Source organism: Thermobia domestica, chromosome 7 (genome assembly GCF_964235325.1).
Source record: "Thermobia domestica chromosome 7, izTheDome1.hap1.1, whole genome shotgun sequence".
NCBI lineage: Eukaryota > Metazoa > Arthropoda > Insecta > Zygentoma > Lepismatidae > Thermobia > Thermobia domestica.
Window position 1 is genome coordinate 52,339,512 of NC_137460.1, and position 18,557 is coordinate 52,358,068.

General features: G+C 37.2%; 1 protein-coding gene across 1 annotated transcript in view; it reads left to right on the top strand.

Moving 5' to 3' along the window:
* Positions 1-18,557, top strand: part of ltl (leucine-rich repeat-containing larval translucida) — a 170,869-nt gene that overhangs the window by 128,752 nt on the left and 23,560 nt on the right. Inside the window, exon 4 of the mRNA XM_081764648.1 lies at positions 17,718-17,976. Within this exon, the coding sequence (XP_081620774.1) occupies positions 17,718-17,976 (259 nt within the window). The remainder of the gene's footprint in view (positions 1-17,717; positions 17,977-18,557) is intronic.

Consider the following 18,557-nt stretch of genomic DNA (forward strand, 5'->3'; position numbering starts at 1 on the left):
CTTCCTACTTCTAAGAAAGAAAGAGCACTAGAGAACACGAGTATGAGATATTGCGTTATCGTTGTACAGTCAGAAATAGTATTAATTATACAGTAGGTTGGAAGTATAAAAAATGATATCTCTAACCTATACTTAATATTGTTTCTGACTGTACCAAATTTCACAAAATTAAATCCCCACGTTAAGCGGGTTTGCATATCCAGGCTCCTAACTATGAAAACATTTACGCTCAGTCCAACCTCAATCATTTCACGAATTCAACCTGTTTTACGTATGTTATTAGGACATAATATCGATTGTGATTTATTCTAAAAACACTTTTATACATTGCAAGAGCTGTAACGTCCAAATATTTACTGAGAACTCATAGTCGTATCGGAATAAACAAAAGCGAGTATGGAACAGTAAACTGCTTTCACAAAAGGCAAAAGAAGATGTGCAAAGGCATACAAAACGGTCGAGTGGTTTGGGTCGATACACTATCAATCACATGTCTGTGTGTTCAAACTCGGTAGCAAGTTGTTTCTTTTTTAAGTGTCTTCCTATTTTCATCCGGAGGCTGAAAATATTTATTTGAGTAACTCATTGAAAACTTCTTTTGTTTCAAATTCGATTAGAACGGAACATTATATGAATTGCGAATCTTAAATCCATAGCTAAAAAAATTAAGTATACTCACTACTCCATTATCCTCTGATTTGTAACGAAAATTTATTTATAAACAGTGGTGACTTCAGAAAATTATCCTCGGGGGGAATTTCAATATGCGGGTGGAGGGCAAACATTGGTAGTCCACATTGAGCACGATCGAATATATGGTCCTGAAGGCGGAAATTTCTTAGCTCGAGAGGGGTCTCAAATTCTCCCTCAGATCACGTCCTGAAAGCATCATTGCTTACAAGCTTTTCGTAACAAATATAATATTACACTTGTTTCTCGTTCTACATTTAGAATTGGTAAAATCATAACTTATAGAGGATTATAATAAAAGCATAAAAATTACAATACCAATCATGTATAAATCATCCTGTAAGTTACCAACTTTGGGTCAGATTAAAACTCAAATATTTGTTTTCGCATTGCACTTAGAAGTAAGTCCTCTCTATATAGTCCTGATTGGAAAGCCATGTTTAACACTAATTAATTAATCAATATTTATACGAATATTTTTTATTTTACTATTTTTACTATTCAATATTATATACACTTCATTTCCAAAATCAAAATCTCGAAAATGTATATTGTACGAGTGCAGACTCGCAGATAAATGATTATTTATCATATATATTGGTCTCTATTCGAAATTCTATTTAATCGAATCCGACAGGAACACAGACAGAAATATCGAGAACAGGTGAAAAAAATAGAGAAAAAGGCGTTGTATCCGGCGGGGACTCGAAGCAAGTTCGAATGGTGCTTTATAAGCCGAACGCCTTAGACCACTCAGCTGTGGTAACAACTTGTGGTTGTAGCAAAGGCTTCGAGTAGTAGTTCTTATTACAGAATAACATTTTCTATTGCCTAAAATTTAAACCTAATTTACTTTGATATAATATATCTATTAATTTGTTTCATGAACGTTTTCGTTACTTTGATGAATGATATATGTTGTTGATATAGATTCTATTACACGTTCTATATTTGAGTTTTAATCTGACCCAAAGTTGGTAACTTACAGAATAATTTATACATGATTGGTATTGTAATTTTTATGCTTTTATTATAATCCTCTATAAGTTATGATTTTACCAATTCTAAATGTAGAACGAGAAACAAGTGTAATATTATATTTGTTACGAAAAGCTTGTAAGCAATGATGCTTTCAGGACGTGATCTGAGGGAGAATTTGAGACCCCTCTCGAGCTAAGAAATTTCCGCCTTCAGGACCATATATTCGATCGTGCTCAATGTGGACTACCAATGTTTGCCCTCCACCCGCATATTGAAATTCCCCCCGAGGATAATTTTCTGAAGTCACCACTGTTTATAAATAAATTTTCGTTACAAATCAGAGGATAATGGAGTAGTGAGTATACTTAATTTTTTTAGCTATGGATTTAAGATTCGCAATTCATATAATGTTCCGTTCTAATCGAATTTGAAACAAAAGAAGTTTTCAATGAGTTACTCAAATAAATATTTTCAGCCTTCGGATGAAAATAGGAAGACACTTAAAAAAGAAACAACTTGCTACCGAGTTTGAACACACAGACATGTGATTGATAGTGTATCGACCCAAACCACTCGACCGTTTTGTATGCCTTTGCACATCTTCTTTTGCCTTTTGTGAAAGCAGTTTACTGTTCCATATTCGCTTTTGTTTATTCCGATACGACTATGAGTTCTCAGTAAATATTTGGACGTTACAGCTCTTGCAATGTATAAAAGTGTTTTTAGAATAAATCACAATCGATATTATGTCCTAATAACATACGTAAAACAGGTTGAATTCGTGAAATGTTTGAGGTTGGACTGAGCGTAAATGTTTTCATAGTTAGGAGCCTGGATATGCAAACCCGCTTAACGTGGGGATTTAATTTTGTGAAATTTGGTACATACTTTTAAAAAACCTTTGCAGTGTTGGTAATGACGTATTCAATCACGAAAATTTCGAGTTGCATTATTTATTTGTAGGGATTTAGATTTCTGGACTTTCAGCATCTATGGCCATTTAGACCACCACGTATGAGGGACAACGTCCCTCGGCGAGAACAACATCCGGCGAAAAGGAAGAAAGAAAGGATTGGGGAAGAAAGGAAGTGGCCTGGGACCTATAAATTAGTTACCAATCCGCCATTTGCCTGGTGTGAATAAGGAAAACCCAGGGAAAACTCATTCAGGATGGCTGGCCTGAAAAAAGCTTTTTACACTTTTTTGGCCGACTGTCCCTACCGGGAATTGAACCCGGGACCGCTATTTATTGTTAGTGCAAAGGATTTACCAACAATTGGTGTTTTTGGTTCAATGTTAGTTGTTGCATTCCTTACATCTCTCTCACTCACTTTCACTCAAGACAAAGGTCAACAGGTAGGAACTAAAAGATTTTCCTTCCTGCTTCTAAACAACAGAATAATGAAGCAGGCGACTTGGTATACTCATATATAGTATAAAGTTACTTGGTATGTCGTAGATCCTACTTGAGGTACAAAATTGAGTTCACCAAACATGTTAATGTGAGAGTGTTAAATATTATGATCAATTCTAAGTTGTTGCTTTATATAAAGCATCTTATATATACTGTATATATAAGGTGACCAAGAAAGTTCTGTCGCTCTTCACCCACTACCTTCGAACATCGGTATGTCACCTACGACGTACCTGAACAATAAAAAAATAGTCCCCATCAGCATCGACGACCTTCTACTAATGTTCTGGAAAGCCATGGATTCCATCGCGGTACAACTTGATAGGCCGTGAAGCGAAGAAGGTATTAAGTGCATTTTACACCTCTACTAGGGATTTGAACTCGAATCCTCTAAGGTGATTGTTTAAAGAATGGAACAGGTGATAATCGGACGGTGAAATATCCGGGCAGTATGGTGGATGATATAATGTTTCCCATCCAAGGTGTACAATGGTGTCCCGGATCATCCTAGCCACGTGGGACTTAGCGTTGTCCTGTAACAAGAGGACACCTTTGCGATTCAGAAGTGCTGGCTCCAGAGTTTTGGATTTTTCTTGAACACGGCTCAACTGCTGACAGTACACTGTTGCATTGATGCTCTGACCAGCTGGTAGCAGTCCCCAATGCACAATGCCGCGAGCAGTCCACAAAACGCACGGGAGGATCTTCTTCTGGTGCAGTGCTGATGCTAACCAATGATAAATTCTCCGTGGAGCTTCGTACAGGACCCACTTCTCATCACATCTCAACACCCTGTCCATAAATGGTTCCTTCCTCAGAAGAGACCTTTTTTAAACATTTAAAGCCTCCATTCCCCTGCCGTTGCCAATTACTTTTAGACTTATTATAGGGCAGTCGCAACTTTGCTTCTGCCTTTATTTTCTCTCTTTTATTTTCGTTTATTATTTTATTATTTATTATTTTATTATTTATTATTTTATTATTTATTATTTTATTATTTATTATTTTATCTTTCTTTTTTGTTCGGCTATTATTCCTCGCAGAAGAGGTGAGGCATATTTTTCTAGCATTGTATCTAATACTTTAAACCATACCCTTATTATTATTATTATTATTATTATTATTATTATTATTATTATTATTATTATTATTATTATTATTATTATTACAAAACAGACAACCCTGTAAAAGAATAATACAAATTTACATAAGATAAAATTTCTTTCTTTTTTGTCATTGTCATTCATTAAAATTTTCATTGCACTTTTTTGGGCTGCTTCCTTTACCGCCATCTGAAAGTATACTAAAAAGAATAAACATTAATAACAATATAGCGATAAGAGACACAGTGCGAAACAAATATTGGTTTAGTACAAGTTTCTTCTGCGTTTTTTTCCTGACACAAATAACAATATGACACTAGCACTGACACTAAACAGTAAACTTAGACGAGACAGCAAAAAACACAGGTGTCTGGTCGCGTTGTCTTCTGGCCCGGAGTCAAATCATGTGGGACCCATAGACTCAACTTGTAATGCTTCCCAAGTTGATAGAGGTGATGCCGAATGGTCTCTCCAATCACAATGAATCGTAGTCCCAGTTTCTCACATGTCTGGCCACTGTTCATCTCAATTGCTGCCTGAAGATCTTCATTTTGTGCGTGTGTTGGTTGCCGGCACGTGGTGCGACTTCGAGTGTTTCGTCACCGTCCTTAAATTTGTTAAACCACTGTCCGCGTAGTCACGACACCCTCACCAAAGGCCTGGAATATTTTCCGCCGCGTTGCAGCGGCGTTTGACCTCAGTTTTAACTCGTACAGCATACACGCCCTTATGACGCTCTGTAAAGGTCTCATGTTCACTCTGTCCTTACACAAGTTCACGGTGTAACTGAACTGCCATAACCGGGTAGTATATTGGATATACCCACATCAACAACTGACTTTCGCCTTATGTTCATTTGCATTCAACTCACGGTGTGAGGGTTAATTGAACATAGACCTCGTTTATATATACCTTTGTGTATAAAAAATCTTTCAGATGGATTCTTTTCTTATACTCCAGCGTTTCCCAGCCTTTTTCAACTTGCGGCACACTACAGGTGTAACTTGAATTCTCGCGGCGCACTCATAGATATTATTTGCACAAATAAAATACCATGGTAATTGTTTTCTGTGATTACTGATCTTCTCACAGAGATGAAAGCTCGATCACTGGTTTTTCCCCATGCTAATTCATTTTGCTTATTTTGTATTCTAATTTTAAAATAGAAAACAATTGCAGTGAAATATAGGACTCAGCTTTTTAAAAATACGCTTTCTTTTTCGAAAACTCTATCCAACCTCTCACTGAGAACGAAGATCACTAAATAACGAGCGATCAAACAAATGTCTTGTACTTTTAACTTTGCTGTTTTAACCAAAACCGGTGCATATTATTGCAATCACACAGCATGCGATGCGTCAAAGAAAAACACAGCTGTTGAACAAAGTGTTATTCTGTCATTCACTTGCGAATGAGTGTTCTACGAACGTTCACTTGACGCGTACCGTAGAAAATTGAAGCGTAACATAGCAGCTAACCGTGGAAATGTGTACGAGCCGAAATACTGTCGGCTACACAGTAATAGCTGTAGAATAATATATTACAATTACAGTAATTTTTTCCATGGTAGAAATTCATAGTAATGTGAAATACAAAAATAGGCTATACATTTTTCCTATGTCTTGCAATTTGGTTGCTATAGAATTAATAATTTTATTTCGATTTCCTCGCGGCACACCAGCGGTCCATTCGCGGCACACCAGTGTGCCGCGGCACATCGGTTGGGAAACGCTTTCGATTTTGGTGCCAGTGGTCCCGGGTTCGATTCCTGGTGGGGACATTCGGTCGAAAAAGGGTAAAAGCTTTTATAGGCCATATTCTGAGTGAGGTTTTCCTGGGTTTTCCTCATTCACACCAGACAAATGTCGAGATGGTACCTAACATATAGTTCCAGGCTGCTTCATTTCTTTTCCAATCCTTTCTTCCTTCCCTTTCCTCGGATAGTGTGATCGCCAAGGGTCCTCATCCCTCATACGTGACGGATTAACATGGCAATAGATGCCAAAAGATCACAAATCTAATCCCTAGTCCTAATCTTTTCATATAGTCATAATAACAGTTAGCTCACAGTCTATAGTTAGCAAAAAAAAGTTAAGTTTTAAAGAGAGGTAATATTTATTTTCCATCATTTAATAGCTCTCCCGCTGGTCTAGTGACTAGCGCATGCACTCTTGGTGCATGAGTTCCCGGATTCGATTCTTGGTAATTGTGGGAAGGTTTTGAAATTTGAACGCATTTAGTGATTCGGATTCTACGTATCTTGGACTGTAACTTCTCGTCTCATATTGCCTTGATGCTGATAGGGGATCCTAAACTTCAACACAGCAACAAATCCATACTTCAGTTAAGAGATCGATAAATACATAATGAACAACTTTTTTTCTTTATCTATCATTCAGTGTATAAATTTTTAAAATAAATATCTGGAAGTAAAGGGTTTTTAGCACCCGCTTTTAGTACCCGGTCTTTGTTGTTATACAGGGTGCGGCACGTAAAACCGGCCCGTCGTAATATTCTGGTATATTGTGTTTTTGGCAACACTTAAATAATCTACCTTCCTACCAAGAGATGGCGTGTCGAGGTCGGGTCGACTTACGTGACCTGCAGCAGTCACGTGCAGCCACAGCCAGTGAAACTTGTCGAAACCTGTTGAGAAAAAGGCCTCGTTGTGTTAAGCCGGGTGAGTGTCAGTGTGTGATAATGCCGTATTTGATACCCGAGCGTGTTGCCATTGTTGAAGGGTTCATTCTCACTGGATCTTTTGTGAAAACAAAGAATTTGTTTCGGGAGAAATTTCCAGGACGTTCTGTGCCAGCAAAAAGCACCATTCAGGAATTGATTGAAAAATGGCGGCGTACAGGATCGGTTCAAAATGCTCCCAGGAACAGACGACCATCTGTCTGCACACCTGAATTAAAGATGCAGGTGGAGGAGATAATGACAAGAAGTCCTCGAAAGTCAACCAGGAGATTGAGTAGTCATATTCAATACATTACATTTCATTTATGTGTTGTAGTTAATCATATTCAATACATTACATTTCATTTTATGTGTTCACTTTACGGGCCGGTTTTACGTGCCGCACCCTGTATATATATATTTTTAAAAAAGTAGATAAAATCGCTAGACCCGTCTTCAAAATGAAATTTGTAAGCATTTTTGGAACCTTATTTCCAAAGTTGTCTCTAAAGGATTTTCCCCAATTCGTGACCTAGCTGAACTAGGTAGGTTTCCAAATACCAAAGTAGGAGCGAAGCGGCCGTTTTCGCATATCCATTCACTTTATGGATACTATTAAACAAGATCTGCTTACTGATTCAGAACAATATGCTGTATTGGAGAAAATATCCCAGATGAAGAAAACACAATATAAACTTACAATTATTAACGCAAAGTACTGTGTTTCACCGTTGGGTTTAGGTGACACCGTTTCGTACTTGGAGGTCACCCTCAAGAAAAATCTACGTACTCAGAAAAAAATTGGACATAATTTCCTCATATTTTCTGTTTCGCAAGTTGATATTGTTTTACGTGATTGGGTTTGTTTATTTCTTCTCATTAAACTGTATGAGGCGAGGTGTTTCTCCGGTAGTAACTCATTCATAGTGTGTGCCATTTCAATTCTAATCTCCGTACACATATCCTTCTCATTAGTGGCCACTGTCATCGTACTAAATTTGGTGAGAATTTGGTTAAACGGTGCAAATGTGATGCATGCACAATCAATTTACATGACTTGCTGTTCAAATTTTGGTCAGGATTGGTTGAACGGTGTAAATGTGATGCTTCGATGGATTTGATAACTGTCAATGTGCAAATTTTAGTAAGGATTGCTTTGACTGTTGCAAATGTGATACCTGGCAACCAATTTACATATCTATCACTGGGCAAAATTAGATCCGGACTGCTTGAACTATTCAAATGTGATGCCGAGACAAACAATTTGCGTGACTTACGTACAAATTTTGGTCATGATTGGTTGAGATGCATTGGCAACCAATTTACATCACTATCACCATACAAATTTTGGTCAGGATTGGTCGAACGGTGCAAATGTGATGCTTCGTCAACCAATTTACCTGACAATCACCACGCAAATTTTAGTAGGGATTGGTTCACCGTGGCGAATATGATTCCTGGATAATCAATATACTATCACCGTACAATGTTTGGTCAGGATTAGTTGAACTATCCAAATGTGATTCTTTGACGAACAATTTACGTGACTCATGTACAAATTTTGGTAGGAATGGTAAGACCGATTCAGATGTGGTGTCTATCTAGGTACACACTCAATTTACTAAAACAGATCAGAATTGAGCTTCGTGCGGCTCGCTTCATTATCTTTTCCGCAGTTGAGCGATAGGCACCCCATGAATCATTATCCCTATAGGAAAACATGTTAGGCCAACGTAAGATAATCATCAGACGTTGGCTATTTGTTGCATCGGAAAGACAAATGTCTGCCTACGTACATCTTCTTCATTATCGGTGGTGGAACTTACTGGATTTTACACCTCTCCCCAAGTAGGCTCAATATTGGAATTTTGTATTCTTTACTACCTCTATAAGTTATATGGGAGGACCAAAGTTGGAAAATTTGTTTACTGGGCCAGCGTAGGGTATTTTGCATAATATCGTTGGCCCAACGTTTTCCAGTACTATCACCTTGTAGTAGCCAACCATTTGCAAACATTTTCCCAACCATTTTTTCCTTCTCTCTCAAATGAGTTTTCTCAAATTTCCATCACTTTTCCTTTTTTTTTCTTAACTGTCACAAATCCTTGTCAGTGACAACTAAGGCAAAATTTGTTGACAATGGGTTCAGTCATCCTCCTATAAAAGCTTCGATTAGACGTATCTCACTGTCAGTAAAGAAAAAAGTGTAATTTCCGGAGAGCTAAAGGCGAAAGCAGGAAAGATGTTTTAAAATGCGTCAAATTAAACTTTAATTGAACCAATGTTAGCCGCTTAAAAGATTTGATTTGATTTGATTTTTAGTTTAGCGTCCCTTTTAGCAGCGAGGTTATATGAGACGTGGACATGGGATCCGAACCATATGAGCTCCCGCCGGGAATCGAACCAGGATCTTCCGTGCCAGACGCTTAAAAAGAAAGGTGGGTTTCCGTTATAAAAATTTAGAAAGTTGAGACCACACTGTAAAAACTGTATAGTTGGAATAACCCAGAATTCTGGGTTGAAAAAGTGACAACCACGCCGTATTGTCTTAGAAATCAGAAAATATGGTTATAATAACAATACGAGAAGTCAAAACTAGTAAAAAATAAAAACCTCTGGCATGACCTGGATTCGAACTCACACCGCGCGGCTGTTAAGCGCGTGCGTTATGCACCAGACCAACCGGAATCTTAGTTTAGGCTGTGTGATAACAAGAATTACAGCATACTTTGGAAGCAATTTTTAGTCACTTTGAATTTAAAACAAGTCAATTAAAAAAAACTAAACCAAACCAAACATCACCCGGAATATTGAATCAATGCCATTAAAAGCTAGTTTAGTACAGCAGCTATTTATCAATGTTAACGTATGTTTTGAGAGAAATTTTCTTCACTCTTGGCGAAGTGAACTGCAGTGTACTTCGCCAAGAGTGAAGAAAATTTCTCTCAAAACATACGTTAACATTGATAAATAGCTGCTGTACTAAACTAGCTTTTAATGGCATTGATTCAATATTCCGGGTGATGTTTGGTTTGGTTTAGTTTTTTTTAATTGACTTGTTTTAAATTCAAAGTGACTAAAAATTGCTTCCAAAGTATGCTGTAATTCTTGTTATCACACAGCCTAAACTAAGATTCCGGTTGGTCTGGTGCATAACGCACGCGCTTAACAGCCGCGCGGTGTGAGTTCGAATCCAGGTCATGCCAGAGGTTTTTATTTTTTACTAGTTTTGACTTCTCGTATTGTTATTATAACCATATTTTCTGATTTCTAAGACAATACGGCGTGGTTGTCACTTTTTCAACCCAGAATTCTGGGTTATTCCAACTATACAGTTTTTACAGTGCATTTTCATTATTCCTTTACGATTTAAGAAGAACTCACTAACTTACAAAAGAAAAAAGCATACTACTAGCTAATCTGCGCATCAAGAGGAGTATATACAGAAGGTTAATTGAAGTGTTACTGTAATGCGTACGATATACAGTATATAGTATAGTTTTTGGAAGGGGGAGTAACAAATCCATCGAAGAAACGAAAACAGTTTTGTCAGAGAATTCTCTCTTAGACCCCTTGATGTTAGGCAACACTCTTGGGTATAGGCAATTAGGATTGCATACCTGCCAGGTGAGATTTTGTACCCAGGATCAAACAAGATAACAAGTAATCAAAACCTCGATGTATGGACGTCTCTGGGTTGTAAAAATTGAGAGGACGACCAGCACAAAGAATAATTGTAGACCACAACTAAATTTACAACAAAATCGTGAGGTAAATGGGAATCTACTTGAGCTTGCTGAATTGATTTTTCTACCTTTATCAGTACGATTATCATAACATATTCTTCCGTCAGAAACATTTTCAGGTCCAAACTGAAAATTGAGAATCAAATAAATAAGAAAGCGAAGTAAAAACCTCACTAGTCCCGGGACCTCCCAAAAGGCAGAATAATTAATAATTCTTCCGTCACTGCAGGTCACTTACTACACGTTTAGAAGTTTCGATATAGTATGATCAGTGGTGCTATTCAGCCAGTTCGCACTAGTTCACTACAACTAACTCTAACTAACTAACTCTATGGCCTATAGAACCCGGAGGTTCAATGCCGCGTTCACAAAAGCTCTTTACTGATTTCTATCCTTAGCTAACTGCATCCTGTTTCTACTTTGTATTCCAATCTCTGCGAGATCCATCTTAAAATTGTCTTCCCATCTGCGCCTAGGTCTTCCTAATAGTCGTTTTCCGATTGGTCTTCCAGTCAAGACTTTGAAAGCGTTTCTATTTTCTTCCATTCTAGCTACATGACCCGCCCCTCTAAGCCTCCTAGACGACGACCCTAACAATGTTGGGTAAACCATATAAATTATGTAGTTCCTCGTTATGAAGTTTCCACCATTCCACATTCCCGTTCCTCTTGGGTCCGAATATTCGTCTCAGGATCTTGTTCTCAAATACTTTCAGTCTATGTTCTTCCCTCAGAGTAAGCGACCATGTTTCGCAACCATACAGAACAACAGGCATGATTATCGTTTTGTATATTTTAAGCTTCAAATTCCTCGATAGAATTCGCGACAACAAGAGATTTTGAACCGAATAATAACACGAATTCCCTGCTTTTAGTCGACCTTTAATTTCTTCGTGAATATGATTTTTTTTCTGTTAATATTGATCCTAGATATTTGAAACTATCCACTTTATCAAAAGTATTATTTAATATTTTAACGCATCCATAATTTGCCGTATTACGGTCCCGACGCACTTCCATGTATTTAGTTTTCTCTGCATTTACCTCTAAACCCATGTCCCTGCAATCGTTTAATGAGATCTCTGCATTTCTTTCTATTGTTCTCCTATCATCCCCTATTAAATTTGCATCATCAGCATATGCCATAACCTGGTGAATACCGTTCAACTGTAGGCCCTGGTTACTATCTTTGATTTTCCTTATAGCGTATTCCAGAACAAAGTTAAATAATAATGGCGACAACGCATCTCCTTGTTTCAGCCCATTTTCGACGTGAAAGCTCGTGGACAAAAATTTTCCTACCCGGACTTGACTTTGGGATTCATTTAAACATATCTTAATTAATCTAATTAGCTTTCTCGGTATTCCAAGTTCTGTAAGAACGTTGTGTAATGTTTCTCTCCTAACCGAGTCGTACGCCTTTCTAAAATCAATAAATAGTTGATGTACCGGGATATTGTATTCCCACTTTCTTTCGAGTATTTGGCGAATGGTAAATATTTGGTCGATAGTTGATCGATTTCGTCTAAAACCGCACTGATAATCTCCAATAATTTCATCTGCGTATGGGGTCAGTCTTGCTAACAGAATATTTGAAAGGATTTTATAGGATGTTGACAGAAGAGAAATGCCTCGATAATTATTACAGTCAGTTTTGTCGCCTTTCTTGTGAATTGTAACAATGATTGATTCTTTCCACTCTTGTGGCAATTCTTCCTTGTTCCAGATAAGGAGAATGAGTTTGTGTATCTTGTTCCACAATTTTTCGCCTCCAGCTAAAATTAACTCAGACGGAATTTCATCTACACCCGGAGATTTGTGTTTCTTTAATTTCTTTATAGCGGTTTCTACTTCTATTCGGTTGGGTTCTGGAATATACGGTTCTGCGGTGTGTATCACCTTTTCTCCACGCACACTAGTTTTTGGTTGCGTGTTAAGCAAATCGTCAAAGAAATCTTTCCATCTATTTAAGATGCTATCCGTGTCAGTGAGAACTGTACCGTCAGATTTCTTTAATATATAAGCACGAGGTTGATAGCCTTTCTTAAATTCGTTGATTCCCTTATACATGTCCCGGATGTTTTTATTTTTACTATTATCTTCAAGTTCCTTAATTTTAGCTTTTAGAAAATCGCGTTTCTTTGTTCTAAAAGTTTTGGAAGTTTTCCGCCTGATATCTTTGAAATTTGTGTAGTTATTTCATTCGGATTTTGTAGCCAGCGTAATTTTGCTTGTTTTCTCTTCTCTGCTAGTTTTATGCATTCCTGGTCGAACCATGGTTTGTTCCTACGGATTTCCGCGTGTCCCAATTTTTCTTTTGCTGAAATTTTAATGCTATCTCTAATTTCAATCCAGGTATCCTCAACACTAGTGCACTCCGAATCTTCTAAAGCCGAGAATCTATTCGAAACTTCAATCTGGTATTTCTCTCTTACCTGGCTCTCTTCTAATTTCTTTAAATTGAATCTCTCCGTTTTCGGACAATGAATATTACCTTTATTCAACGATAACCTCTCTCGTATTATCGCTGCTACCAGGTAGTGGTCAGTGTCACAATCAGCTCCTCTAAACGACCGGACATCAATTATGCTAGATTGCCTTCTAGTTGTTAAAATACTTCCAGTTCGCAGAACATTTGTTATACCCAGACATAATAGTAAATTTTACCCTGTTACACTCAGAAACAGTAAATTTTAGTTTCTTTGAATATTCGTTATTCGAATAAATTCATTATTTGCATTTTTTCTGATAGTTATTCTGATAACGAACAGTTATTTGGATAACGAATAAATTTTCGAATATTGAAAATGAATACGCAAATAACAGCAAAATTAATGGAATAATTATTTTATTAATGGATATTCGAATTATAGTCCCCCCTTTAACCAAATCTCAATAAAGAATTCTCTTTAAATTCATCTTTTTTTTTAACGAGAACGTTTTTTATACGCGTATCTTTATTGAGCTTGGCCAAACTTCCTTTTCCTGCTCTTTATGTTTTTCTCGTGTGTTTGTTGTGAGAGTTTAAAGCGAAGCATCGGATATTCTTGGTTTGGTAGTAGAGAAACACTCAGGCAACAGGAACATCTTTATAGTTTACTGAAACCTTTAATCTCTGTGAATGTGTGAATGCTCTGAACTTTCTTCCATGCTTTTGAGATCCATTGATCTGTGTCTAAACATTCCACGAATTTCCTTTTCAGTATATCAGAAACGCTAGTATCGAATGCGTAAAAAATTATTTTTCTTTTTCTTTTACTTATTTTTAAAAGGGATTTCTGTAATGTAAGATGAGGAACACATACCCCAATCTATTTGTGTTACAAACCTGTTTGCTAGATCCTTTATGTTCCAGTTACTGTACATTTCAGTGAGAATCCTTCTGTTTTATGAGTGTTTTAGAGGAACTACTACGTCAGTACTTCCTGAATTAAAAGATGCCTACTGAGTGCAGAACTCAATGGAGATTTCTCATTTGTCTGTTGCATAGGGCACTACTCTTCGCGCCTCAATAACGCTGTTGTACTCTTACCTAATCTATGGAAGAGAAATTTCACTAAAAGGCACAAAGTTCAGTAAATCAAAGGAGGAATGATTTCCCAGTGAACAGCATGGATAAGAAAAAGAAAAGCATAGTATGCATTTAATTAAGTACATTGGTTGCAGAATCTTTGAGACAAGGGCTGTTCGTAGGTCACAAGAAAATTGATTGGAGCACTTAAAAAGTTGACTATCAAATTTTATTTCCTGCACAAGATGTGCTGATTTATGGATGTTGATGATTTTAGTAGCTGCTTGAGAAACGTACTGTCGGATTTTGGTTCCGTACACAAAAAGACGACAACACGAAGGCCGGGAAAATTACAAATATTCTCCATCAACAGCAATAACCTGTTCTCCAACGCAAGGATAGACTACGGACCCTACGGTAGTAGAACTCAGCGGTGTCTCCAGCGCTGGGACAATCGAGCGAATCTACAATATTCAATATTCTGGTTTTGTAATCATTAAACGTTGTTCTTTTTGTACGATTAACGGGGCGCTTCTGCTAGTAAATAATATCATTTATTGTGCGCCCTTCTGTAATGCTAATGTGTTGTATTAACACGTTGACATTTGTTGTTGTGAGTGAAGTGGATAACTTGTGTTTATGTTTATAGTAAATTTATAGCTAATACAAGTCTAATTTTATTTTTTTGTTTGAAGCAATAGTACTCTGTTGCAAGATTCACCATTTTCCGTCAAATATTTCAGTCTACCCATTTTGAAATTTCACGTTACTGATCTTAAATTTAGTAAGATATAGGTTACAACTTACTGCTAATTTTCTGACTCTAATCATATTTATCTCTTCCCGCCAAGTGGACTTTGTGGTGGACAAACACCGTGTGCGTGGGTTTTCTCGGGGTTCTTCCGTTTCCTCCCACTTTCTTCATTCCACCATTTCATTCATCACTCATCATCACCGTCTCCTTTAGCCTAACCGGCATAACCGTGGGACGTAAAACTCAAAGATTTCATTTCATTTTTCACATTTATCTCAATTCAAAGGAAAAATTGAAATACTAGATAAACATTTGAGAAAAAAATATGAAAAATATGCGCTGATGTCTTGCATAGACAACAGCACAAACGCAATAGTGTTTTGGTGGCTGAAATGACGAACTAAATTATTATATTCAGTATTCATGCATATTGATTAAAATAAAATAAATAACCACTTTTCAAATGTATGTGAGAATCTTTCGTATTACTCTGAAGAGTAATAGAAGAATCTCTGCTGAGACGTAGAAAACGTGTTTTGTCTCATCGTACTGCCCTCTACAAACACTTATTCTAGTTTCAGATTGCTCTCATTTTGGTCGTTGCCACGATAGCCATTCGATCCCTTGTCACTCTTGAGAAAACGTAACTTAATGATCACAGGCAGCTACGTTGTATGTAGTTTCATCTCTCTCGGAAGAATTCAACTACCAGCCTTAGGTGACGTATTGGTTTCTACTTTTTCAAACAGCATGTTACTCGGTGGCTACCTACTATTGCCAGCAGCAGCTGAAAGCACTATGTCGATTCGATCACACCCTTATCACCACAGGCAGGAGGCCCAACAGTGAGAAAGGGTAGACTAACCAACTGCCAACGTTGTTCCTACGTTGTTGTTGGCCGCTTTGCCAAGCATTTGCCAACCAACTCAATTGACAAAGAAAGAAGTAAAATTACGATTCGGACTGCGAATAAAAATCCAATACAACTTCCGGTTTCAATATTAATCTACAGACCAAAAACGATAAGAGTGAGCGAGCAATAGTTGTTTCGGAATCGATTTAGTATTCTAAGAATAGGTACCATCTTCTCTTTTAACTCTGTATTTAAACTCGAAGTGATAGAGATTAACCACTTCCAGTTTTAACTAGTGGTGAGCACAAAAACCGGTTTTTCGGTTTTCGGCTTTTAGAAAAACCGAAACCGGTTTTTGAAAATTTTCAAAAAACCGGTTTCGGTTTTTCGCCGAAACCGGTTCGGTTTTTCACCTGATCCGGTTTCGGTTTTCTTCAAAACCGATTCCGTTTTTTTTAATTTGTTTTATTTCTGACCAGAATGGTGTTTCATTGTTCTCCGGAAACCGAATCCATTTCCACAGAAATAGTTTTATGTGTTTTTGAAATGTTTTCACCGAAACCAGTTTCGGTGAAAAACCGAAACCGGTTTCAGCGAAAAACCGAACCGGTTTTGGAGAAAACCGAAATTCGGTTTTTCGGGTTTCGGTTTTTATAAAAACCGGTTTTGCCCATCCCTAGTTTTAACGTTGATCAAAATACAATAAAACCACATCTCCAATCTAATATTTGTACTAGAATCAGAAATGGCAAAAAAAAAAAAAAACTTTCTGTTTTAACGGTGATCGTTACAGACTAAAAACGACAACAGCAAGAAGCTGTTTACTGCAACCAACTAACGTCACAAGAATGTATTTAATCCCCACTCTAATCTCTACTTAAACTGAAAATGCTATACACGTTTGAATATTAATTCACAAAATATTACATCATAGAAACTAAACTTCTTCACGTGATGCACATGTAACACTGCTATCTGTTTTTAGTGTAACGTCCCACGATTATGTTCCGAGGCTAAAGGAGAATAAATGTGTTAGACACTAGAATGAAGAAAGTGGGAGGAAACGGGAGAATCTACACATATATCTTTCTCCACTACAAAGCCCACTTGGCGCGGTTGAGATCGAACCCATACACCAGAGTTGGACACTGTACCACTAAGCCACCACAGTTGCCGTGTTTCATTAATATACGTACTTCCTCACACTTCTGTATAGTAACTTCAAAGAAGAGTGAGGGGTCGCGAGGGCTCAGTGGTAGAGCGTTCACCTCTAGTGAAGGGGCCCTTGGTTCAATTCCAGCTCGCGATAAATGATCTTTGTAATGGACAAACACCGTGTGCATGAGTTTTATCGGGGTTCTCCTGTTTCATCTTATTTTCTTCATTCCACCATTTTCTTCATTTCTCATCATCATCGTCTCCTTTAGCCTGGCCGGCATAATCGTGGGACGTAAAGCTTAAAGATTTCATTTCATTTTCAAGGGAGAGTAAGGTTTCATTGATCTATTTTCTCTGAACACTTGGAAATGTCTTGCAAACAGGCGAAATCCTGTAAGGAGGGATAGGGGGAGGGGATGTCTCCCTATTTAATATTTTTGGAATAAAGTGCACCCAATGCATTCCATACGCTATTAACGGGTAAACTAAGGGTTAGCGTTGTTTCTAATTCCACAATCGAAGCACTTCAGTGCGTTATTTTTTAAGAAAGAAAAGAAAAAAACACTCCTGTCCCTTTCCATAGATTGACTTTGATTATTTCATATTCTGCTGGAAACATGTACATTTAATAATTCAGTGCTACTTATTTAAAATATATACATGTAAATCTATTTGCTACCTATGTTTACATTTACAGCAAAAAATCCAAGTGGCGATTGACGTGCTATAACAAAATTTCTGATCCTCATTTTTCTTTTCATAGCTAAAACTTAATCTCAACTGTCTACTGTTTTTTAAAACATCATTTATCATTGATTGTGCTTTTCAGCGAGCTCTCCAGATTGGAGTGGCTTCTTATAGATGGAAACCGGCTAACGTCCCTTGAGGGTCAGCTGCCTATCGATGGAAGACTAACACTCCTGCACGCTGGAGGTAACGCTCTGGAGAAACTCACTCCAGATTTCCGCCTGCAAAACCATTTACATGTCTTGTTTCTCCAGTACAACAGACTCCAGTCACTGGAGGGGGCATTTCAAAGAGCTCGTAGAATGAAAATACTTGTTTTGACCCATAATCTTATTGACACGGTGAGTATAAATATTTCTAATGAGATTGTATAGGTAATTAAAATGGTTGATAAATACTTTCGTATATTATCTTCAGTTGCTCGCACAAGTGGTTCACAGGAAAATTTTAAAAGTGGTTTAAATTTTACAGAAAGGGAGAATATTACTTGTAACTGACATATTTAAAGGACATTTATTGTAACATGTTTAAAGGATATTCATTGTCACATATTCTACTTGTGAATCAAAATCATTTCTATTTAAACGCAGCGAGTTCTAAAAATAAAGTGAGGAAATGCTTAATCATGTGTACTTGCACAGAAAAAGAGCGTATGTAGTGACAGGGCTATTTTTGATGGCGATTTAATATCTACACCAAAGACCTCACAGTGTATGAGCGTCGGTAATGGTAAAGAGTCACAGAGAACAATTAGATACTGCATAAAGAACAAACGAAGGGTTAATTTGGATAAGAGCACATGTAGAAAATTTAAAATTTTACAGGATTTTTAGCTTTTTCTTTTAAGTTTTCATGTCATGTTTTACCGATTATATTCTGTAATTTACGTTGTTTGTGATAAATCAATAAACATTGAGATAAA